The sequence below is a fragment of the Anabrus simplex genome, chromosome 4, assembly GCF_040414725.1.
Source record: "Anabrus simplex isolate iqAnaSimp1 chromosome 4, ASM4041472v1, whole genome shotgun sequence".
Classification (NCBI taxonomy): domain Eukaryota; kingdom Metazoa; phylum Arthropoda; class Insecta; order Orthoptera; family Tettigoniidae; genus Anabrus; species Anabrus simplex.
This window is the reverse complement of record NC_090268.1, coordinates 407481884-407508684: the sequence shown is the minus strand read 5'-3', so window position 1 is coordinate 407508684 and position 26801 is coordinate 407481884. Positions and strand designations below refer to the sequence as shown.

General features: G+C 39.8%; 1 protein-coding gene across 1 annotated transcript in view; it reads left to right on the top strand.

The window, feature by feature from the left end:
* The window catches only part of eEF2 (eukaryotic translation elongation factor 2), a 173149-nt gene extending 146896 nt beyond the window's left edge, over positions 1-26253 (top strand). The window contains exons 16-18 of the mRNA XM_067145871.2: positions 13889-14021; positions 23688-23812; positions 25886-26253. Coding sequence (XP_067001972.1) covers positions 13889-14021; positions 23688-23812; positions 25886-25954 — 327 coding nt within the window. The 3' untranslated portion in view covers positions 25955-26253. The remainder of the gene's footprint in view (positions 1-13888; positions 14022-23687; positions 23813-25885) is intronic.
* Positions 26254-26801: the final 548 nt, after the last annotated feature.

Sequence of the window (26801 nt, the reverse complement as noted above, 5' to 3'; positions counted from 1 at the left end):
GACATATTTCATTTTGTGATGTTCCTCTTTATAAATAAATGTTTTCAGCACTCTCTGGTAAGTGTGTAGTGCATATGGTCCGAATTGATCGACTATTAGAGATAATTTTCCATGCCATTAGCTTTTATGACGATCCCTTTTAACTTTTGTGGTTTTATGACGGTCCCTTTTAACGTGGTTCCTCGCCCCCTAATCAAGCGTTAAAGTTACTGTAAACATTTGCAGTGATAAGATGTTCTTTGTAAAAACTCTGGGGAGTTCCAAATCAGTTTTTGTTCGATCCTTGATGAGTCAACAGCGGAAATCGTCTAGAGGCTACAAGAAATGTCCGTGTGAGTGAGAGAACCGTAAGACGAAGACTCCAGGAGGCTAACCTTACTTCAAGAAGGCACACTACAGGGCCACTATTAACGGGGCAGCATCGGAGAAGAAGACTCGAGTTCGCAATGCAGCATCGAAACTGGACCATTCAGGACTGGAGCCTGGTGCTTTTTACAGATGAGAGCCACTTCTGTCTGAGATCTCCAGATGGGCGAGAAAGAGTGTGGAGGCGGCCTGGAGAGCAATTCTTACCCGTAACTCTCTCCCAAAGGACACCATTTGGGGGAGGCTCTGTGATGGTGTGGCATAAACTTTGAATCCCGTACCGAGCTTGTGATTCTTGATGGCGGTTCTCTCACTGCTCACCGCTATGTGGAAGAAGTTATGCAGGATCATGTTGTCCCATTTGCACAATTTACGGGCGACAATTTCATTTTAATGCACGACAATGCTCGCCCGTATCGTCACCCGTTACCTAGAAGAAGTTGGAATTCAAACTCTAGACTGGCCAGCAAGGAGTCCTGACCTAAATCCCATAGAGCACGTACAGGATATGATTGGGAGAAGACTTCGGTCTCAGAATATCGAGACTCTGGCTGAACTGAGGGCACGATTGGTGACAGAATGGAACAGTATTCCTCAGGAAACAATTAGGAATCTAGTGCGCAGTGTACCACAACGCCTCCAGGAGGTCATCACTGCCAGAGGCGGAAACACCAGATTTTGATGTCTCTAGTGGTTTGCTAAAACATTTTCTGACAGTGTAAATCAGTGAAAGTGTTAAAATTGGAGTTAACTTAAATACAGTGAAAGACATGCAAATGAGTAAAAATTACAGGAATTACAGAAACGATAAAATGTCATAATAAAGTGAATGTCAGATAAATTTTGAAAGTGAATTTAGTGTTAAACGTGAAGGTAACATAATGTTTGATTAGTATTATCAGTATCATTATTTATTTAGGACACTGGACTAACACTATATCCATTGAAACAATTTTTTTCAAAGTGATCCACTTTTTTTTTGCTGTTCAGTGTATCATCATAAGCATAGTTCAGGGTAGGTACAGTCTCACTTAAGTCTATTGGATCTCGAGTTGTTTTCATGTGAAGAAATTCAGGTTCATAATTGTTATTGCTAGAGATGTTTGAAAATGATTTAGCCAGTTGCTCAGCTATTTATTGAGGCTGGATCTCTTGGAGAAGTAATAAAGAATATATTGTATTTACCGCTTATTCTTTTGATTTTATTCCACATAACTTCTTGTGAAGTCTGGGAGGTTAAGGAGGAGACGAATGTTAACCAGGAGGTTATCATACTTAATTTTTATTTTATTTCGTGCTATTGCTTAATATTACTGAAAATTGATTTCATTTTCAGGCGTGGGATTTCTTTTGTGCAGGTAGTAAGCACGGTTTTTATTTTTGATAGCCTCTTTACAGGAGTCATGCCACCAGGGAACTGTTTTTGGAATACTCTGGTCTGCAGATTTAATTATTACTTCAGTGAAGTCTTGAATAATATCATTGATGTTCTTAGAAGGAAATTTATTTGTTGGACTTCGATCATTTAAATGGTTATTTAGTCTTTGTAAATGATTGCCAATTTGCCTTATTTATGGTATTGGGGTTTTGATGTGTTGTCTAGAGAACTTTGATCATCGTTAATTATGATGGGGAAGTGGCCACTTCCCTGTAGAGTTGAATAAATGGACTAATTAAATAGTGCAGCTATGTCTGGCATACATATAGTTAAATCTATTCTACTATATGTTCCGTGTGCTATATCAAAACGGGTTGGAGCAGTTGAGTTCAATAATACTAGAGTAAATTCATCTAGTATCTTCTCTATTTCTTTCCCCCTTGCATCAGTATTCCAACTACACCATAAACTGTTCTGGCTATTAAAATAACCCATCAAAATGAAGGGTTTGGGGAGTTGGTGTATTAGGTTTCTTAAATCATCAGCTTGAGATGTACTATTCGTAGAAAAGTAAACATTACATACGCATATAGCTTGTGGTAGGTATAATAAAACTGCGACTGCTTCTAAATCAGTAGTTAAAGGAACCTCTTGATGGTGTAAATTATTTTTAACATAAGTAGGTACGCCTCCACTTGCATGATTTGGATGAATTCGGTTTGTATCATGTACGTTGAACTGTCTTAAATGGGAAACAAAGTTGTGTCTAAAGTTAGTGCCTTGTAGACAGACAACTGGAGGCTGATGTTTATTTAATAGAAGTTGTAAATACTCTCGCTGTGATCGAAAACTGTTGAGGTTCCATTGAAGTAATGTTATAGTCATAAGAATGACAAACAGGTGTAGAGGGAATGTTATCATTATGTGAGGGAAGTAGAGTCATCGCTGGAGTAATCTGGAACTAAACTGATTACTGCTTCACCTCGGTTTTCACTGTTAGCCTTAAGCAGTTTCTTGACTATTCGAGTACTCCTGTTCTTAATGGATTTTTTCAGTGTAGTATGGATATTGTTTTTGAAGGGCTTGGGCTAAACCCTCTAGATTTGGGGTGTAATTGGAAGCTATTGTGATGTCATTAACTCCAATACTGTTTTCAAAAAAGGATTGGAGTTATAGGTAACTGAGGGGAAAGGACTGAGGGTTGGCTTTTAGAACTTGCTTAATTGGCTTAAGCATATCACTAATAGTTGTGCTTTCTTTTTCTCTCTTTGGTTTCTTGTAAGTTTGTTTTGTCTTGTGTTTCCCTGTCTGTTCACTTATCTTAGGTTCAATTGTAAAGGGAGGTTTCTTAAAATCAATATCTTTTCTGCCTGTAGTTTCACTGCTTGATAGTGATATTGGCCTCTGATCCAGCAAGATGAACACATGGGGGGTTTTGAGGACATTGCAAAGGAGGGATTAGAGTCGTTTCAACGGAGGGTAAATGCACACAGTTTTGATTTTGAGAACACTGAAGAGATGTAGATGTAGCAGTTGTCTGAAGAGTAGTTTGCGAAGGAGTACAGGTAATATTTTCTTGACAGTTTGTTTTAATTTTTTGTGTATTCTCCGCTAGCTGGGGAAATTTTGTTAGATTGATCTTGCCACAAGAATTACCATTTTGATTTAATGAGGAGCCTTCTTTTATTATTTCATCATTATCAGGACAGTTTCTAGCTAAGTGCCCCTCAGTTTTACAAAGAAAGCAGGAAGTCTTCATTTTCAACATAAATCTGTCTCCGAAAACTGAGAATGTGAGAAAATCCAGGGATTGTTAAACCTGCTCTAATAGGTGATATCTTTGACATTGGTTTAATGTTGAGTTTGAGAAATTCAATAACAATATTAGGAATCACAGGACAAACATTAGATAGAATAACTCGTTTGTTTTTAGTTAGGAGAGGTCTTATTTCCAAGGAAACATTATTTATGAGAATCTTGGGATGTTTTGAAATTAATTCTTCAAACACACTTTTGACTTGCAAGGAAGATGCATATTCTTCCATTAGATATCCGTGAGACAAATCTGATGTTACTAGGGTTAGTCACTTTTCCAATTGCTAGAATATAATCTCGTATACTAATACCATCACAAGATTCAATAACAATAGCTTGATCTTTGGTAGGATAGGATTGCATTGCTGCAGAGTAACTTAACCTTGGATTGTTGGGAGATTGGTTAAGTGTGTTAGGAACAGTAATAGAGGTTGTCGTGAGGTTACTTGAGACTTGCTGATTTTCATTATTTAGATGCAGTGAGTTAGAAAAATCTTGCCAACCTCCAACAACAGAGGCAGCCATTATCGGTTAGCTAACAGGTGAGGTTATAGGTATGAGATTGATCCTTTAATGAACACTAATCTCCAAAATGCAGATTTAAAACCACAGTTACTACAAAGGTACTTAGCAGCTTCACTCTGGTGCTTCAGACGGTAAATTTTAGCTTAGAATTACAGATTATTCAATAGTTCCAAGCGACAATATTACATGCGAACATCATGTCACTGCCATCTTGATGTGTGTGTTATTGCAGGTTGCTGTCTTTCTAAAACAAATGTAATGTTAAACTGTTAGTTGAAGCCTTGCCATATTTATTCGCCTATATCGAGCACGCATGCACCCGCCCCTTAATTGTCTGCTATTGTTGGGTCAAAAAATCATCTGAAAAGGATGCGAAGGAGCAAGTGCAACATTCCATTTATATTCCGCGGTGTTTTACTTCTCAATTGACGTTTTGACCGATTTTTATCCCTGTCTGGTGGTTATACGCTGAAACAGACATCCAACCAATCCCAAGCTGCCACTCATATCGACTTATATCGACAGGCTGCGATCTCAAAACCTAGTTGCCAACTTTTCACCACCTGGTTAACGTTTCTCACTCAGCGTGTATGATATTCGGTATAGCTCGTGATCTTTTGCATTTTTCTTCAGTAATTAGTGGTTTTTCATATTAGTCTATACCTCTCTAGTATAGTACAGTTTAGCATGGCATAAGTTAATGCAATACAGGTTTTGTAGTTCAGTATATAAAATTAGCTGTAGTTTTATTTACATGCGTGTATCGGTTAGTGTACTTACTTTGTGTGTGTATAGAATGTCTCATTGTAGTTGGCGAAAGGCAAGTGGAAAGAAAGTAACCCCGAGATCAGTGGAATGTTCCCTTTGTAGGCGATAAGAAGTGTAATTTTTGTGAATTTGTTTTCAATCCCAATTCATTAGCTTTTCTGAGTACGGTATTAAATTCTACAAGGACTGTTTACCACGGTTGTATTGCATCCTCTTCTTGCGGCAGTAGCGCGCTGGCAACAGAGGTAAGGTGATGCTAATTTGTTTTGCAGACCGTCAACTTAGAAATAAAGCCGTGCGGAGTACAATGGTATAACCTAAGCTTCTGCACAACCTGTGCCTTGCTTGGCCTTTGCAACACCCACACAACTTGGATTTTTTGATACCGTACCAGATGATAAAGATGTTGATTCCCGTAGGGAACCTGAAATACTTGTTCCGAATGAGTAAATTTATAATACCAGTATAGTTGGTCCGTTATTGGACATTATAAATTTTCCAGCTAACTCATCCCTGGTTGCCAGCGTTTTGCCCCATTGTGCTAAGTTGGGCTCATCACTTGCTAAATAACGCACCCACCAAGACGCACGGCTAGTGCATACCATAGAAGCCACTGCGTAGGCTATTTGGAGCCACTTTCTCATTTTCAAAAATTGATGCCTGTCTGGCCATCAGGTAATCAAGTTGTTGATTCCTTTAGGGAACCTGAATTTTTGAAAGTGAGGCAGTCTCTCATAGTGCATTGGCACTGCTGGTGGCCCCAAGCAGCCTATGCAGTGGCCTCCACGGTATGCACTAGCCATGCATCTTGGTAGGTGGGCTATTTACCAACTGATGAGCCCAACTTAGCACAATGGGGTGAATGAGTAAGTCGGAAAATTTATAATGTCCAATAAGGGACCAACTATATTGGTACCCTACCAGATTCCGAGCTCTGCATCCTATGCAACCATTAAGTCTTATCTTGCTTCCTGAAGGTGCAATTTGCCCTGTGAAATTCAAGAATTCAAGGTCTTTTCCTGATATTACAATATTTAAAAATTAAGAGTGTTCCTCCTATTCAATACAAAGATATTTATTAATGTGAAAGAATCACATATTGTTCAAATGAGGTACTAGTTTCGGCACCAGATATGTGCCATCATCAGCCACAAAGTCAAATCGGGCAAACACAATAAAACCCCAAAAAAACTTTATACACACTTTAACATCTGCATGGATGAATATGAAATATGACTTTAAAACAACTTTAAAAACACACTATAACATTTGCACAGATGAATATAAAATAAAATATGGTAGATGAAGTTACATTCCATTTTAAAATCCGTTAAAATGATGACTCCGTTGTTGTACACCCATGGCGGTTTGTCCGGCTTATATATAACTTTAGTTTTCTAAAACTGTTAAATTATGCTGCGAGGTTTGTCATATGAAGTTGACACTATGTGTGTTCTGTAGTTTGGTTCCGGAAAATAAACGTAAACATGAACTTGGTAAGATCCAAAGAATTAATTCCCACTTCAATATGGGTTGAGGAACTTGGGGAAGAAATTAGAAGTCGAATTAGGCAAAAGATCGGAAGGAAAGATCAAAAAGAAAAGTCTAGAAAAACCCAGAGAATACTAGAAACCAACTCACCTTGAGCAGCCTGAGTGATCGGCGGACAGAGCTGGACTGATGGATGCAATTATAAGGTTAAGGGGCGTGGCGTAAGGGAGGAGAGGGGAGGGGTAGAGGCGGAGCAACTGTCACAGAGCTAAGGTGGAGCGGAAGGATGTGGTAGTGGGGGTAAATGATGTGAATATGTACTGCGTATGGTTTGAAAGATAGAATTGTTTTTAGGTGGTCTAATATTTCTTAGCCATTTAATTAAGAGATCATAAAGAATATTAGTTTTCTCGGAAATTTCATTTAAATTATAGTTAGGGTTGAAATATTGATCGCAATGAATGAAACAATTTTCGACGATGTGCATAATTGGCCCTTTGTTTGCTATTTGAAGTATTTCAAAATCATGTTCTATATCAGTAAACTTATGATTTGAGTCGTGAATGTGTTGGCCTATAGCAGAAAACGTGTTGTATCTTACCGCGTTGACGTGCTCTGAATATCTGGTTATGAAGTTGCGTCCTGTTTGTCCCACGTAGGAGGCGCTGCAGTCGATACACTTGAATCTATAGATTTCCAGATTTGGAAAATCTGTTACCGGTGTTGACTGATGTTGAATTATGTATAATTTCTGAGGTCCTATTATTAGTTCTGAAGAAGATTTTTACGTTATGTTTTTTAAAAACATTGGTGATTTGATGGATACCGTTGTTGAATGTAAAAGTAGATGAAACGTTAGTGATAGGTTTTTCTTTAGTGAGAGTAGTCTTGGGCCGGTGTCTAAATTTATTGATTATATGTTCTATAAATGATCTGCTGTAACCGTTGAATTTGGCAATTGCTCTTATAGTGTTGAGTTCGCTATTGAGGTCTTTTTTAGACATAGGTATCGTGAATGCACGATGAACCATGCTATTATACGCTGCATGTTTGTGTGTTTGAGGGTGCATGGTATCTTGACGAATAGTATTGGCTGTTTGTATCTGTTTTCTGAAAATTCTATATGAAAGAGCAGATGGATTTCTGAGAATAGTTAAATCCAGTAAATTAATTACTTATTATTTTCGGACTCAAGTGTAAATTTGATGTGGGGGTCAATATTTAGTTCTTGCAGGGTAGGGGTCGCATTCTTGATTTCTTCATCCATTATAACAAATGTGTCGTCAACATATCTGGCCCACATGAGGATGTTTGTAAAAGTATTGCTATTTATTTTTGTATATTCCAGAAAATCTAAATAAATGTCCGCTAGAATTCCCGAAGCGGGTGATGCCATAGCCAGTCCATTTTGTTGATAGATGGTTTCATCGAATTTAAAGAAATTATTGTTGAATGACCAGTTTCAGAAGAGAAATAAAATCTTGTATTTCTAATTTGCTGAGAGAGCTCTGTTTGTTAAAGTTATCTTCAATAATGGAGAAAAGTTTGGTTGTGGGTGTGCTTGGATACATATTTACTATGTCGAAAGAATGAAGGGTATGGTTGGGTTGTACATTAAATGACTTCATTTTTTCAACTAGTTCGGTAGTGTTCTTGATGGATTTTTTAGAGAGAAATTGATAGTTCTTTGTTAAAAGTCGTTTGAACAAATTGCGCAATTTTATATAGGGGGCTGGGTTTATAGTTAATAATAGGCCGGATAGGGACGTCAGTTTTATGTATTTTAGGGAGGGCTTTAACTGTGGGTAGACCTGGATTCATATTTAATAGTTTTGATTTTTCTTGATGTGTAAAATGAAAAGATATATTCTTTAATGTTTGTTTTAACTGTCGCTGTATTTTCTGTGTAGGATCTTTATTGATTATTGTAAACGTGCTGTTGTTAAAAAATGCTTCCTGGCACTCAGTGGAATTTATTTCTAAATCAGGTTAATAATAAAATGTTTGACGTACTCTCACAAAAACAGTTTACGTTAGAGAAGAAATTAGCTGCATTAAAAATGAACAGAAATGCATCAAAAACTCAGCCCAAAGAAACTCAATCGAGAATTTCCATCCTCCTGTTGTCAATCTTTCAAACGTAATTTTAACCACGGAAGAAACTGCCATTTTAGCGAAGGGTCCGAAGCATAATTGGCCTAATATGAACAAAATAAATGCAATCACTAACTTAATGATTGAGTCGGAAGCTACAATCAATAAAATGCCGCTAGAAGATCAAGACGAAATTAGATTTGAAGTAAAAAGAAAGTTAGATAAGATGTTCAGTTCTAATAAAGTAAATAAAAGAAATCCCCCTATCAATTCTAATGCCAATAATTTTACTTCCGAACATAAACAAATCGCGGAACTCAAAAAGAAAATTAAAAATAACGATCTGATTGTCACAAAAGCGGATAAAGGAAATACTACAGTTATCATGGACAAAACTAATTACATATCTAAAACCAAAGAATTTTTTAACAACAGCACGTTTACAATAATCAATAAAGATCCTACACAGAAAATACAGCGACAGTTAAAACAAACATTAAAGAATATATCTTTTCTTTTTACAGATCAAGAAAAATCAAAACTATTAAATATGAATCCAGGTCTACCCACAGTTAAAGCCCTCCTTCAAATACATAAAAATGACGTCCCTATCCGGCCTATTATTAACTACGAACCCAGCCCCCTATATAAAACTGCGCAATTTGTTCAACGATTTTTAACTGAGAACTATCAATTTCTCTCTAAAAAATCCATCAAGAACACTACTGAACTAGTTGAAAAAATGAAGTCATTTAATGTACAACCCAACCATACCCTTCATTCTTTCGACATAGTAAATATGTATCCAAGCATACCCACAACCAAACTTTTCTCCATTATTGAAGATAACTTTAACAAACAGAGCTCTCTCAGCAAATTAGAAATATAAGATTTTATTTCTCTTCTGAAACTGGTCATCAACAATAATTTCTTTAAATTCGATGAAACTATCTATCAACAAAATGGACTGGCTATGGGATCACCCGCTTCGGAAATTCTAGCGGACATTTATTTAGATTTTCTGGAATATACAAAAATAAATAGCAATACTTTTCCAAACATCCTCATGTGGGCCAGATATGTTGACGACACATTTGTTATAATGGATGAAGAAATCAAGAATAGTGTCCTCTGTACATCGACACTCTTCCTGGGGGCCAAGTGCACTGCAGTGCTGCCGAGAGGTGAAGGAAACTTTTAACATAGAAGCCATCAACATTTGAAGAGTGTCAGTGAATGCTGTTGTTGTGGGTTTTTTTTTATGTTCTGCAGCATCTGTTGGTGATATGCCTCACAGCCCTCGACAAACTGATCAACAGTGACACTTCTAAAATATGGCAACTTATGCTTCAAAGACACACGTGATTTGGGTTCCAAGAGCACTGCTTTGTCCTGCAACTGCAGGATTAAATAAATTGCACACTTCGTTGAAAAACACGTTAGTATCGCTGACGCTCATGTGCTTTGAGAGCTTAGTTATGCATGTAAACATACACTGCTTAAATTTCACTTAATTTCCTCTTTCTTTGTATTGCTTGCCAAATTAACTTGTTCTGCATTTTGTGTGATCGTCCTGAATAGAACAGCACCATTTCTGCTTCGGTTGTCCGACGTCTCGTCTGCGTTTACTGCAATGGGTTTCCCGTTCAATGCAGCATTCACCTCTGCCCTTGCTGAGTCTCCACAGTATGGAACATACTCTCTAGTAACGGTATTAGCTTGAGGCAGATCTCCTGATCCTGGGACGTACCTATGGGACCAATAAAATTTTGTTAACCATGGTAGTAATAATAATAATAATAATAATAATAATAAAGTTTAGAGGTACGGACATATACTTAAAATATTTTGTGTAGTGCTAGCCTAGCAAATTACTGAACGAGTTTTGAGGCTTTTACCTATAAACTTCCTTTTATATACAGATGATCTATTAAAGTGTAACATTTTAAAATAACGTCCATCCAAGTGAGTTTGGTTTTATTTTTGCTCGAAAATTATAACAACACAGTTAAATTCCACGTGGAGTCGTCATATTAGGAAACATGCATCCGCGTGTTTGTTGGTCGAAAGTTTAAGATACCTTCCTAATATTCAGCAAGGCCGTATAGCAATCGCAATACGCTGACTTAGCAAATGTCATTGGATAGTCACCTAATAGCGTGTGGGGCCTCCTCTGGCCCTGCGAACTGCAGTGAGACGCCGCGGAAGTGAGTCGACAAGTCCCTGGTAGTCCTCTGGACGCAGCTGACACCAAATCGTTTGCAGAGCGGCCGCCAATGCTGATCTGTTTGTGGGTGCAGGATCCGTAGCACGGAGCCTGCGTTCGGGACATCCCAGATATGCTCGATAGGGTTCATATTGGGGCTCCTGGGGGGCCATGGCAGTCGTTGGACCTCCGCTGCATGTTTCTGGAACCATTCCCGGGCGACGTGGGAGCGATATGGCGGCGCGTTATCATCTTGGAACACCATAGAACCGTCTGGGCGCTGGAAGGCAAAGAATGGGTGAAGAATGTCTCCGAGCTGCTCAACTTACCGCGTACCATGCAAAATCTCTTCCCAAACAACTATGGGCCCATTCCACTCCAGGAAAATGCACCCCAGACCATAACCGAGATACCAGCGCCCTGGACCACACCTTTGAGGCAGGCAGGATCCATCACTTCATGTGGTCTGCGCCATACACGGCGCCTCCCATCGGCATGGTACAGTTGAAATCTTGATTCGTCCGACCGTATCACATTACGCCATTGTTCCAGTGTCCATCGCTGGTGACAGGCAACAAATGTGTGTCATTGTGCCCGATGACGTTGGGTTAAAAGCGGCACCCGTGTACGGCGCCGGCTCCCATGCCCCATAGAACCCATGTTCCTACGGATTGTCCACTGGGAGACATATCTAGCAAGGCCTGTGTTGAATTGAGCCGTGATTTGTTGCACGGTTGCCCGTCTATCACTATTGAAATTCCGTCTCAGAAGTCGCCGGTCACGGTCGTCGAGGATGGCTGGACGGCCGGTCGTCCATCTGTCGTGGACGGTGACACCCGCATTCAACCTTTCACGATACACCCTGGACACGGTTGATCGTGTGAAGCCGAATTCCCGCACCACTTCCGAAATTGCCTTTCCCATCCATCGGGCACCAACCACCATACCCCATTCGAACGGTGTCGCCTCACGACGACGATCCATGTTACACCTGTCACATGCACAGCCACTGTTCACAAGGTCTATACAACTGCCGCTGGCACAAGGGGCGTGTGGTGCGCAGACATGCGTCAGTGCTCCGCTATCCCATGACATTTACTCGGTCGGTGTACTTCAAAATCACCATATATATGGTTCTTTTGGGGGGTTGAGGGGGGAGGGATATAGGCTAGTTTATGAATATTTCAGAGTAAGTTAGGCTATATGACTCAGGATGGTGTAAATGTATTTTAAACACGTATATAAATAACGTCCAAAAATATATCTGAAGTTTATGAATATTTCAGAGTAAGTTACGCTATGCGACTCAGGATGGTGTAAATGTATTTTAAACACATATATAAATAACGTCCAAAAATATATCTGAAATCGGCACTTGCTTTCCAAGGAAGTCTCGTCTGGTCTAGCTTGTGGATTGGGGATATTAGCACTTTGAAGACAATGTCACCCCATGTGGGGTGACGGAGCCTCATACAAAATATAGTATGTCACCCCTCATGGGGTGACACGGTAGTGTGTCCAGGCCTCTCAACTTTAGGCTGTCGCACGAAACTAGCGCTACCATTCGCTGTTTTATTGCATTGCTTGTTCACGTAAGGTGTTCATACAGTGCAGCGTAGTGCCCGTTCCGTTCTCACCACGCTGTGCATTGCGCAACAGACAGTGGAATTTCTCTGACATACGCAACCATCAGAATTCAATTATTAATGGCAAGGAAAATAATGTGGATTGGAGTTTATTATTGCTTTATTCTTACATACTGGTTGAGATTTAGCACTCGGATGAAATTGTAAACCGGGGCTACGTGTAAATAAAAATGTTTCTGCAAACCTGAGAATGTTCCCCAGTAATTGTCACCGGCTGGTAAACGTAAATTCGTGTCCTCATCCTAAGTTGGTGCAGCTCTTTTCAGGCACACCCTCATTGGAGTTGAGCTGCATGTACCATTTCAAACACATGCCAGCCCTCCTGTCGTTCTTAAATTTGTGGCAGTACCAGAAATCGAACCCGGGCCCCCGAGGACGGAAGCTAATAACACTAACCGTTACGCTACGGAGGCGGACACTGGCTGGTGATTTGCTTGAATCATTGCCCGATGCAGCATCGGAATCTTTGCTAGTGTCCTCACTACAAACTGCTGTCAAATTCCGACTCGGAAAAGGTGGCATCACATTGCAAGTCCTAAATGTCCACATCTCTTGATTGAACATTCGAATCCTTTTCAAGCTGTTCTTTTATATCTCTATCGGTAATCGTGGCTTACTCAACACAGAAACACATAACATGAATAACTTTCAACATAAATTATGTCTTTAATTATCATCTACGAATGAAATTACGAACATCCGTAGCCCACAACAACCTGAAAAATGTATATCGCATTTCAGCAGTTTACCACGAAAAAAGCAAATGTACACGTCAACGCTAAAGTGTTAGTCTGCAGTCACATCTTCACAGTATCCTCAATGAACGTTTGTTTCTCGCTGTTTGTTCCTTTTGTCTTTCTATCCATTTCTAGTATTGTGGCTTGACGCCACGTTGTTCGCATGCTGGTTGGGGGGGAAAATCGCTCCTGGTTTCTGCTTTTGCCTTACTTCTACTAAACAAGTTTCTTCTTCCATTTGTATTTGTTACATACAAATGTTCCGATTTGTAACTATCGGCACGCTATCACTTCGCTTTTACCCATGGCTACCAGACAATAAATCGCTACCGTACTTTAAAACAGAACTACTTCTATCACCTGTCAAGAATAACAGACTAAGATCAAGGGTCAATACAAAGCGAATGAATGCATGTGTTTGAAAGAGTATTAAGCTGTTGGATTTGTTATTCTTTGCGCTGTTCTTTCACCATTGAAATATATTCCACACATTGAAAGATTTAAGACGCCATAATAATTTCCCTAAAATTAACAATATATATCCTATTATTCAGAGAAATACATCTATTTATCATAAAACAGAGAATTTCACACAAATTGCGCAATTTCGCATTTTGAACCAATTTTGTCGCTAATTCAAATTTTCTGAAAACCACTTGTAATGGTTATATAAGATGAAGGTACATACACGGACAAAGTTTTAACATGTTTCGCATATATCGCAAATGCTAAAAACCACAAACTCGACACATACCGTATTCTTTGAATTTGTTTTATTAATATAAGAATCCCATGTTAAGCTGTTTTCAGTATACAAAAACCAGTTATAGAATTACATTCTCATTTGATGTGTTGTTTCCAGTGTCCAGAAGTTGCTGTTGGTGGAATCTACGGTGTCTTGAACAGGAGGCGAGGACACGTCTTTGAAGAAATGCAGGTTGCTGGCACTCCGATGTTTGTGGTCAAAGCATACCTCCCTGTCAATGAGTCCTTTGGTAAGTATTTACTTTGTTACAGAAATCAATGTTGTGTATCAGATAAGTTGAATTCGAGTACTACTTTTTCCTCTTCCATTCCCTTTTCCAGATTATCTATGGGTAGGTTGGTGTACCAAAGCCCCCCCCCCTTACTCGATCTTGCCACCACTCCTCTTATAGTACTTTATTGCTATCAACTCCTTTATTTGCAATACAGTCCACAACATAACTCCTACATCTCATTCTAGGCTGTCCCCTAGGCCTCAGGCCTCTTCGCACGCTCTGTATCCATGAATGTTCTCTTTGGTATTCTCTCTCCTGGCATTCTCATCATGTATCCAAACCATTTTAGCTTTGCTATATCAATCTCATCTTAAAGTTTACAGACTCCCACGCTTCTCCTTATTTCCTCATTTCGTATTTTATCTCATCTTGTCTTTCCCTGTATGCTCCTCAAGAACCTCATTTCAGCTGCTTGTATCCTACTTTGGTTCTGCTTAGTCAACGTTCAGGCTGCTGAAGCATAGGTCAGTATAGGTTTATAGAACAAGTATGAAACCTTCTTGCACTTCATTGGCACTTTTTGTTCCATACAATGTCTCTCACACTCCAGTAGAAATTACAAGACTGCTGTATTCTTAAATCAATTTCTCTATCCCAATTTCCATCTTGTGACATCATGCTACTCAAATATTATAAAAAATTCACTACTTCATGAGGTTCATTGCCTATTTTCATCACTCCCCTGGATTTTCTGTTACCTATCGTTAGGGGCCTTATTTTTTGGTGAAATAAAACTGTTGATTTCGGTGTTAAAACTTACACTATTTCGGTAGGTATTTCGTGAAATAAATTGTTATACTGATCGATGTTTCCTGTGAAATCTTCCTTGTAGTAGCGTATGGGGTAAATGTAACTAACTTTGTGATAAGGGGTTTTAAAGTAAACTCTTGGAATATATATTTGTTATTAAATCTTAGAAAAACCAAATATGCAAATTGTTATAGAAATAAATATATAAATCACTAAAGAAAACCAAACCCCATGACACCACAGCCCTTGAAGGGCCTTGGCCTACCAAGCGACGGCTGCTCAGCCGAAGGCCTGCAGATTATGAGGTGTCGTGTGGTCAGCACGACGAATCCTCTCGGCCGTTATTCTTGGCTTTCTAGGCCGGGGCCGCTATCTCACCGTCAGATAGCTCCTCAATTCTAATTACGTAGGCTGAGTGGACCTCGAACCAGCCCTCAAGTCCAGGTAAAAATCCCTGTGTCCTGGCCGGGAATCGAACCCGGGGCCTCCGGGTAAGAGGTAGGCACGCTACCCCTATACCACGGGGCCGGCATATAAATCACTGATACTTCGAAATGAAGTTAGGTGATCTGCCCTGTGATATACATTTATATATAGCCTACATTTTTAGATGTTGAATGACTTGTCTCCCAAGTACAAACTAAGCAAGGTTTCAACATTATGAGAATGCAGAGTTGTGCGACAGTCAGAAAGTGTCTTTGTGTAAGCAGAGAAGCTCCTCTCGCTGATAACATTAGACGTCGGAAACCATAATGTTTGCGAACACTTGGATGTAAATTCACTGTGGTCTTTTATAAAACCTCGTAAAACTTTGCTAACACTGTCTTCTTTCACTTCCTCAACCAGATGTGCTTTCATTGCATTTTTTCAAAGTAATGTAGCTGTGGAAGATGTTCATGGATATGATCTTTTTCCCCGGTTTTGGCTGAGTAGCTCAGATGGTTAAAGCGCTGGCTTTCTGACCCCAATTTGGCAGGTTCGATCCTGGCTCAGTCCAGTGGTATTTGAAGGAGTTCAAATACGTCAGCCTCGTGTCACTAGTTTACTGGCACGTAAAAGAACTCCTGCGGGACAACATTCCGGTATCTCAGCGCCTCCAGAAAACGTAAAAGTGTTTAGTGGGACATAAAAACAATACTATTCTTACTACTCAAACAGGCGATTTATTTACAATAGGCCTACCAATACCATCATATTTTACAGTAAAGACAGTATTATTTATCTTTCCTTTATTATTCATTCTCTTCCTCATGCCAGGATTATCCTATTTTTCTAGAGGCATGTTGGCTTGCATGAATGCTTTTTTTGGAATCTATTACAAATTGCTCTATAATTTAACACCTTTACGATATGTAAAGTATCGCAGATTGTTATTTGCCGCTTGGAATTATGTTCTTTTGCTTCATTCTGATTCTCTGCACTGTATATCGTAGCCTACATTTCAACTTTACGACTATTACCGGTACACTATTGATACATTAGAATCTTTCTTGCAACGTCAAATACATAGAACCCCTCACTGATGTATTCTTGGGCCCTCGAAAAACCTGTTGTGACTTCAGTTTTCGGCATTTTTATACTTAAATGTTGGACATTTGCCAATAAAGGTCCGTAAGTAACGAACTCTCATTGCGCACTGTTGTATCTACAACCGGTCTTGTATCTTGTTACGACCACAACGCTATTTGCTGTAATTGATAACAGATATTGATTTTTATCGACTGCCTTAGAGATCGCGGAACTGAATACACATACTTTCGATACACAGTATGTACCGCTTTGTGTGCATTTGTGTGGGGAATATACAGCGCTATCAAGCAAATGAGAAGGAAACTACAATAGTCAAGTTCTCAGAGGCATTTAAACGTTTATTAGAGAGCTCTTCTGGTGCCATTTTGCATTTTTCACACCAAATGGTGTATATTTCGCGATTATTTGCGCAATTAATCAAATTTCGCGATATTTCGCGAGTTCATTTTGCTAAAATACGGTATTTTTAGTACCTGGGAAGTCATATAGACAAGAAAGAAGATATCAAGAAAGCTCGTGCATATCGTTATTACCAACAAATACGGCCCCTACCTATCGTCATGATCAAAGTCTTGTTTTTTTTTTTGCAGTACTAATCTTCATTCCTTCATTCCAAAATTTCTTCTCATTCCATCAGTCAACTTGTGTCTGTACTTCCTCTTCATTATCTCCCCAAACTACAGTGTCATCAGCAAAGAGCATAGACCTCACTTGCTCACCCATCTTCTCTTCGACATGATATAGAATTCTATCCATGATGATAATGAAGAGTAAGAGGCAATACACTTTCCTGTCTTAAGCCGAACCATTCAGTTTGACCCACTTTGGTTCTAACACAGCTTTTGCAATTTTTGATACAATGCTATTACCTTCTGCATTGTTTCATTCCCAATCTATGCCTCTGTCAGTGTTTTCTGTACCAAATTCCTTAGGACACTTTGTCATATGACTTTTTCAATATCTAGAAACGTTACTACCATGCCCTTTTCATATTCCCAATACCTGTCCCGTCATTTGATGCAATGTAAATATTTAGGTGAAATGTGGGCCTGCCTCTTCTGAATCCATAATGGCATTCTGCCGATTTTCCCTCTACTCTCTTATTCGTTTATCCAAGATTATTTCGAGGATCTTGGCTGTAGTTTGTATCGGTGTCACTCCTGTAATTTTCACATTGCTTCCTGTCTCCTTTCTTGAAAATAGGTACAGTAGAACCTCGATAATTCGAAATCGGTTAATTCAAAATCCCACGTAATTCGAAGCTTCGTTCCCGGAAACATGAGATACAGTTTTGCATGTTATTTAAATTGTTTAATTCGAAATACGGATAATTCGTAATTCGAAGTACAATGTCGGCCCCATTACCGAAATTCAGACTTTTAATTCGAAACTGCCTTTACATTTTAAAACAATAGTATGTTAGAGTAATTTCAACTCAAAATTTATCCGCGTCATAATAGAACGCGTGTTCCGGATTGTGGAGGGGTAGCTTTCCGCACTTACACTCACTTCGGTGGGTCTACAGTGCGCTTCATGATTGCCAAGTTGAATGAAATCGGAATTCTTTTGTATTCAACCTTTTCAGGAATGCTGTAATATCACGCAACAGGCAGTGTGCGGGAAAACAGAATGCGCGAACACTGGCGATGCCGACAGTTGACGAAAAAGCGTGGCTCCTATAATAAATTCGTAGGCACCGAACAATACTGTCATTGCCGATGAAACTGCATTGCTTTATTTTAATGCGAGCCCAAACGATCTTATGGTTTTAAAGGAGAAAGTGCCAGCCGGAGAAATCGTACAAGAGTCGGGGATGGGGTCATTGTAGTGGGTTGCAATTGCAATGCATGTGGAAGCAAGAAACTTTATCCCGTCGTCATAGAAAAGTTCGATAAGCTACGTTTTAAGGGCGGCGGGCATTTTCCATCTCAGTACAAAGCATCTAAAAATGCAAACAGTACAGATATCCAAAAAATAATGCATTTGCACAGGGGAACTAGCACTATTTATCCTCGTCTTTGAATTGTGTGATTTTTTTTCTTTCGTTGCGTGAGGTTATGTTCGTCAGTGATTTATCCAAGTGCATTATTTGAACATTGTAAATGCACCTTGTTGGATACATTTCTGAAATAGTTTTTCTATGGCATTGGAAAGGTTTAAACTGTGAATCGAGGTGATTGCATGTATTAATGGGTCTTAGAATACTTTGTGACGCGGCAAGTGTTTACATTTCTGAAGTACGAGAAAAGTGCCATGGCGGGAAATCGTACAAGGATAGAGTCATAGGAAAGTTTGATTTTAAGGGCATCGGGTACTTTCTGTGTAAATACAAGGCATCTAAAATGCATACAGTATAGTACTCCAATGAATAAAGCACTTGCACATGGGAGCCAGCATAGATTTCTCCACGTCTTTGAATCGTGCTTTTTTTTCTTTCGTTGCGTGAGGTTATATTTGCCAGTGAGATATGCAAGTGCATTATTTGAATACTGTAAATGCACCTTTTTGGATACATTTTGGAAATAATTCTTTTTTCATGGCATTTGAAAGGTATAAACTGTGAATCAAGGTTAACTGCATGCAGTAACGGGCTTAGAATATTTCGTAACGCGGCAAGGGTTGGTACTTCTGAATTGCGAATTGACGGTTAATTCGATATCACGTAATTCAAAGTCCGATTTTTTAGTCCCAACGACTTCGAATTAACGAGGTTTTACTGTATAGCTGTAGTGACCCCTTTCATCCATTCTTTTGGAACAGTCTTTTCTTTCCATATCACTGAGTCTATACAACCACTGTAGGCCAATTGCTGCTCCTGCTCGTCAATTCCAGCTGTCTTGCCTCGTTTCATCCTTTCAGTGGCCCATTCAATATCTGCCATGGACACCTTGTTTTCCTTATCTTCCATCTGCACTAAATCTGGTTCTTCGATTTCTCCTTGTACCAAGGTATTTTGCACGTTGTAAGGCTGTTCAAGGTATTTTCCCCACCTCTGCAATATATCCTGCTTCTGTCTCATCACTTTCTTCCTGTTCATTTTTAATGAAGTTAGCACCTTCACCTGAGTTTACCCACTGGAATAAGTTTTTTTTTTTTTTTTCTTTCAGTTGTATCTTCTTGCAGAGATTCAGTGAATTTTTGCCAGCATTTCTTTTCCTTTTCTTGAACCACCTTGGAGCACTCCTTCTTGCAGTGCCTGTATTGTTTTGCATTCTGTTGCTCCGTATCTGTCATTTTTTCCAAGCTTGTTTCTTCCATTTAACTATATCTTTTACCCTGTCATTTCCGCAGGGTGTTTCTTGATCTTTCTTCCTTCCTGATACTCTTCCACAGGTGTTTTAATGTGTGTCTGGAACTCTTCATTTATTTCCTTCTGCAATTTCCACACCTTTAGCTTTCTTTGTGATCTCCTTCAAAAGATTCCGTTTGGGAGGGCTGATGCATCTTCCAACATTTTCCTGTTACATTTCTCAACCAAAATGTAATCTATCAAGAGTTTTGATTTAGTTGTCCCAGCTATATCTTATCTTTTGACTGTTTTTCTTTCAAAACCTTGTGTTACCAATAAGCTCATTTCTTCTGCAGAAGTCTACCGAACAATATCTGGAAAAACTGGTTGTAGTACTACCAAACATAGACAGACCCTTGGTTACTGAATAATCATAATAGTTGCTGTGGTGGAGCTGTTTTAACATTGGGCAGTTACGTCCTAGTGTGTTGTAGAGACATTCGCAAACATGTGGGTTTTATCCATGCTATATGGAAGGAACTGCTGATATGGCTATGACATTTCAAAATTTAAAGAATGTTGGACAAAAATTATCACAGTTCGACGTTAGACCCCTTTAAACAACAAACATCAATCAATCAAAAATTATCACAAATACGAGGACAAAATACAGTGATGTCCAGTTCAATGAGATTTTTGTTATTGATAAATGATATAAGAACGTCAATGAAGGGAATCAATAATGTACAAATTGTACGGAGAAAACATTTCTTCATCCACTTTGGCACTGGTGACAAGATGCGATCTTTTCTGTATGATTTCTGCACACGACTGGTACCCAGGGAGCATTGAACTGTTTTATCATTTCTGTGTGGTGTACATTCTTAGCAGCGGCCATAGCTTACTGTGAGGTGCAGTTGGTTCTCTGTTATATTGTGTGTTTGGTGAGACAGATTCTGATCGCATGGGAGTCCTTCCGGTTTAGTTGCAAGTTGTTATTTTGGACACTTATGAACGTGTTCTTGTTACTGACTACTAATAATGAGCATCTTAATTATTTTAATTTAGCTACATGCGTAGTAAACACAAGGACGCCGGAAGATGGAACGGAATAGAAAACCAGTCTCAAAGAAATTAAATTGTCTGCAAAAGAAATTAAATTGTCTGCAGTTCCGCCAAAGATTATATTCTAGTTAGTGTTTATGCCACTTACGAGGTTAATTTGAACGAACCGTTAGTAAAACAATATTTTAAATAGCGGAAGTATCCTATAATAATAAAAACCCACGTCTAAACAACCACGAACTACAATCGTTCACATTTCAGTGTAGTTATGGTTGCACAAGGAACATTTTCAGAAGGCCGCTATCAAAGCTAGGCGGCCCATGGTCTAGTCGGTAATGTGTCTGCCTCTTTACTCGAGGTCCCGGATTTGATCCCTGGCCAGGTCAGGGATGTTTACCTGGATCTGAGGGCTGGTTTAGGGTCGCTTATCCTACACAGTGAGATGGCAGCCGTGGACTAGACTGCAAGTAGAGGGTCTCAGACTACATGAAACCTCAAACTGCAGGCCTTTGGGCTGAGCAGCGGTTGCTTGGTAGGCCAAAGACCATCAGGGCTGTAGTCCCATCGGGAGGAGTGTGTGTGAAAGGCAAATACAGTTGAACCTCGATTATACGTTCCCGGAAACTACGTTTTCCCGTATTCTCCGTTCAAATTACGTGGTCCTGCGAGCGTCCCAAAAAAATCGCATTGTAACAATCCCGTATTATCTGTTCCTTGAAGAAACGATTTCCCGGGTCAACCGTCCAGAAACTTCAGTCCCATCAGCGCTAAATCCTCGATCACGCCTTTTTCAAGAAACTATATCTCACGAAAAGACGGCTACGGCATGCTTATGGATCTTGGTGTTAACGTCCCGTCATTGCGATAATTAGAGAAAGTACTGTACTGGAAAAGCGATCGGCGGTGCACTTGTATAAGGAACCATCTTAGCATCGCATTCGGGTAGTATTGTTTAGAGAATCCTCGGAAATCATAAAGCAGAGGGTGGCCACAACAATTGGAAGGAGACAGAGCGCATTTCGACAGCTCTACTTGAGGATGGAACGAGCTTCGTCAAATGTTTGTACTTGCAAAATGTCTACATTATGTCCAGGGTTAGATGTTAATATTTTTTACTTGTTTCAATCGTATTGCCGAACAGGTTTCCCGCACTGTATAGTCGCTGGACTTTCAGGCAGAAATCGAAACTGCTCCTTAACACAAATTTTGTACTTTAATATCGTATACGATTGTGTTATAGAGATAAGAACAGATGTTGCACCTCACATACATAAAGCCATGGCAGGTTTTGGGATTGCCTGTTACTGTTTTGGTCCTAATATAAGACTGGGAATTTCATGTTTTTGTGTTAAAATTTTGTTTAAAAAACCGCAGTCGTTTTATCTGCTCAAATTACATTTAAAAAGTGTGTAGCATTTCGCACTCGTACTGACTTGTACAGCGAACGCTCTTTCCAGCTGCGCTCAAGGTTACGAATAACTGTAATTTCATAAGTTTTGATGATATTTTTTTCTCCTTCCAATTTGATTGTAATTAATGACGGGCAGAATTGAATATAATGCATTTGAGGATTAATATTTAGATTCGAAACCATATCCTCGAGTTCAACATAACCTTTAAAAGTCTATGTAGACCTAATTTACGTGGAACACTATTTCCATCAACTATGTGCTTTTATTAGATTAAGATTAGAGAATTAAAAACTACTTGTGGTTGATTGTTGTTTGGTGTTACCGGTATTAGATTTTTCGAAATTTGGCTGATCACAGTTGCTGAACTAAAAGAAGTTTCCCCGGTACAACTGAATGTAAAATTTCAATATTTTTAAGTCTTGTACCGGTAATTAATGTTTGAAGCCAGCCCCGCGTTCTAATTTCTCTGCCTCTTACCCGGAGGGCACGGGTTCGATTCCCGGCCAGGTCACGCATTGTTACCTGCATACGAGGGCTGATTCCAGGTTCAATCCTTCTACGATTACCTTTAATTGAGGAACTATCGAATGGGAGATGGGGACCTCAGTCTAGAGAGCCAGGAATAATAGTACAGAGGATTTGTCACACTGACCATGTGTAACTTCATAACCTGCAGGCTTTCAGGATGAACAGCGGTCACTTGGTAGGCGGAAGGTCCATTGTGACTGTAGTTTGGTTTAGGAGTATTTATAAGATTATAATAATGCATATTTCATTTTAGTGAAATTTAGCCAAATTGCTGATGGTTCATTTGTTCTCGGATATTCCGTTTTCCCGTGTTGTGCGATTTTTTTCGCGGTCCCTCCTAAAACGGAGATTTGAGATTCCACTATAATCCTCTTTAACACAGTGCTCTTGCTTCTACTGAGCAGGTTTGGGAATTTTACAATTATGTCCTGAGAAACTGTATAGACTGCCACGCCAATATACTGTGTAGATAGTTTCTTGTTCCCACACTGTAATCACAGTCCACTACAAAACAAAAACAACTTTCTAGTGTGGAAATGTAAAATTGGTCATCTGATCTGTGAAGATTTCTGCCTGATTTTAGACACTTTACACTTTTGTGCTGGTTTTTGCAGCAACTTCACTGTCACCTAAGGCAGATTTTCTCAGGGGGACATTCAGTTTACAGCAGTGGGTTGTTGTGGTACTGCCAGTGCCGTAACGAGTTTTGCATTTGACCATGATGTCACTGGGAACCTTATAAGGACTCTGCAGATCAAGTGGAATTAATCTAGTGCTACACAACCAATTTCTTATGTTACCTACTTTTTGCAGTATCTTGTCCAGCACCTACTTTAAAAGGGCTTCTTGTAGGTAGTGGACTACATTGCAGCATCATGGCACCCTGTTTCAGAACTTAATTCACAGTTCTCTTTAGAGGTACTTCCTCAGGGTGGTGATCTTAATGTATTTTCTTTGTGACCCTTATTGTGTTTTCCTTTTTTTCCAAGTCTGTATCCCTGGTAAATTCCACCCCATCTCTTTGAAGGTGTTTCAGTTTAGCTCTTATACTTCTGGTATGTTTTATTGTAATGTATAGGCAGTTCTAAATTTTGGATTTTGTTGTAGGTTTTACTGCAGATCTTCGAAGCAACACTGGTGGTCAAGCTTTCCCTCAGTGTGTGTTTGATCACTGGCAGGTTCTACCTGGTGACCCATGTGATCCTGGTACTAAGCCCTATGTTGTTGTACAGGCAAGTGATTTTCTTGTATTACTTTCTAATATTAACTCTGATTATAACACCAGTCTACTTCTGTAGACTCAATTCCATGTAATATTTACTACAGCAATGTACTGCATTGGACTTACACTGACTGAACATATGTCATGGGATAGCGGAGCACTGATGCACGGGTGTGTTGTCTGTGCACCACACGCCCCCTGTGCCAGCATAAGTTGTATAGGAGATCTTGTGAGCATTGGCTGTGCATGTGACAGGTGTAACATGGAACGTCGTCGTGAGCTGACACCGTTTGAACAGGGTATGGTGGTCGGTGCCCGACGGATGGCAAGTGCGATTTCGGAAGTGGTGCGGGAATTCGGCTTCACACGATTAACCGTGTCCAGGGTGTATCGTTAAGGGTTGAATGCAGGTGTCGCCGTCCACAACAGACGAACGACCAGCCGTCCAACCACCCTCGATGACTGTGACCAGCGACATCTGAGACGGATTGTCAGTAGTGACAGACGGGCAACCGTGCAACAAATCATGGCTCAATTCAACATAGGCAGTCCTAGACAAGTCTCCCAGTGGACAATCCAGAGGAACGTGGGTTCTATGGGTATGGGAGCCGGCGCCGCACACGGGTGCCACTGTTAATCAGTCATCGGGCACGACGACGCGCATTTGTCATTGGTCACTAGGGATGGACACTGGAACAATGGCGTAACGTGATATGGTCGGACAAATCACGATTTCAACTGTACCATGCCGATGGGAGACACCGTGTATGGCGCAGACCACATGAAGCGATGGATCCCGCCTGCCTTGAAGGTGTGGTCCAGGACGCTGGTGTTTCTGTTATGGTCTGGGGTGCATTTTAACGCGCTGCCACGTTGCCCAAAAATGGTTCCAGGACCATGCAGCGGAGGTCCAACGACTGCCTTGGCCGCCCAGGAGCTCCGATATGAACCCCATCGAGCATATTTGGGATGTCCTGGAACGCAGGCTCCGTGCCATGGATCCTGCACCCACAAACAGACCAGCATTGGCGGCCGCCTTGCAAACGATTTGGTGTCAACTGCGTCCAGAGGACTACCAGGGACTTGTCAACTCACTTCCATGGCGTCTCGCTGCAGTTTGCACGATCAGAGGAGGCCCCACACGCTATTAGGTGACTATCCCATGATATTTGCTAAGTCAGTGTATTTCCCCACTACTGCTCACACCATCTTAGTTAACAGAACTGCTGTTAATGTTGCATACATGTTTATGCATACCTTGAATATGCACAGATAATATTGTGCCTCTGTACCGCACTAGTGGGCCACCATGGGCTTGTGCACTGACATTACTGTCGGATTTTTTATTATGGACTCTCGAGTTTAGGCTTTAATTACAAACCAATAGGCCTATTGCAAAGTGAGCTATATCAATATTTTCCTTGTTTAATTCTGCATTAAAGTATATAAGGCACATTGTTTTTGAAGTTCATTATTTATTTTATGTGGTTGTAGTAAATATTGTCCGGGTCTTTGGCTTCTTATCTGTCGACTCGGTTAATAGCTTGCTGTAGCTGTCTCTTAGTAAACACCACCCTTCCAGAGCTGTAATGTAGAGCTAAGTATGCAGATGGGCCCTGCAACATGGTTTTCGATTTTCAGTGACCTTGTCACAGAGGTGGTGGCAGTTCAGATGTCAGCTGGTGAACACAATTTTTGTAATGAAAAGTGCCGACTCTGTGGTTCGGATTCCATATACAAGTGGGCCATCTATGAAAATGATCATTGTCAATGGCTCCATAAAACTGCAGCTTGTATGCATATAGAGGATAAAATGGTTAAGGTTGATGTCTGCTATAGGTTTGCTTATGAACCAGGGGAGCGCAATAGTGTTAAAATAAACTCTTGGGTTATCCTAGGGGTTTTGATTGGCTGCTTAGACAATTTTGTTATGCTTTGTGATTTCACTGGTCAAGATTTCCGTAGCATACTGTTGAAACATGTTCCATTCTTCCTTACAAATTAATGCTGATGTTTTTCTTGTTTCTTTCTTGTGTCTTCTCCTTAGTGGTTTTGTATTTAAAAGATCCTTTTTGTTTTTCAGGAAACCCGTAAGAGGAAGGGACTGAAAGAAGGCTTGCCTGATCTTACTCAATATTTGGACAAATTGTAAAGAAAGGAATTGTTAGGAGAGGTGTACAGAATATTTAACCAATTTATTATGGATGGCCTATGGGCACTCTTACTCTCAGCTTTGGCTGTATTGAAGACAAGAACTTTTTTGTTGAAAATAAAGTGAGCTAAATGTTCACCTGTGATTATTGTGCACTCTGCTTATGTCACCTTTTAAGCTTATTGCTTGTTGATAAGACCTCACTACTAGCTTTATTCAGTATGTGCAACAAGTTGTGTACATGTTTGTAAAAGGGTTCCAGGAATAAAAGAATGTTGTGGAGGACTATACACAAATAATTCCTTAAAAACTTTGCATTGGACTGAAGGTTTTCCTAGTTTGTCATGTTGCATGAATGAACTACTAAGTTTGTGGCTACCCAGATGCTCCACAAAAGCCACACCTTACATGTAGGTGTGAGTATGGCAGGTATTAACTATAAGATTCATCTCTTCTGGTTGCCTTCTCTGAGGTTGTTACCAGATTGTCAGGATCAGCATTGCCTAAAACTACTGTGCTTTGTAACAATATAAATATTTAGTGTATCCAAAAACTATAAATATTTTTTTTTTAATCTAAATGCTTGCATCTTACCTGGCTTTCCTCTAATATTGCACAGTAGACAGATCTCTATTGCAAGGGGCAAAAAGTTTGGCATTCTTATGGCATTCATCGAAATGTTCTGAATCATTTTTAATGCTGGTGCTACCTATTTTCATTTCATCTTTAATTATGCATATTCCCAGATAGTAAGTTTGTCATGGGGTAGTTTTCTGCACTTTTAACAACTTTGATAGTCTTTCAAGATTCCATTAAGCTAGGTTTTTTTTAGAGGGATGGGTGGGGG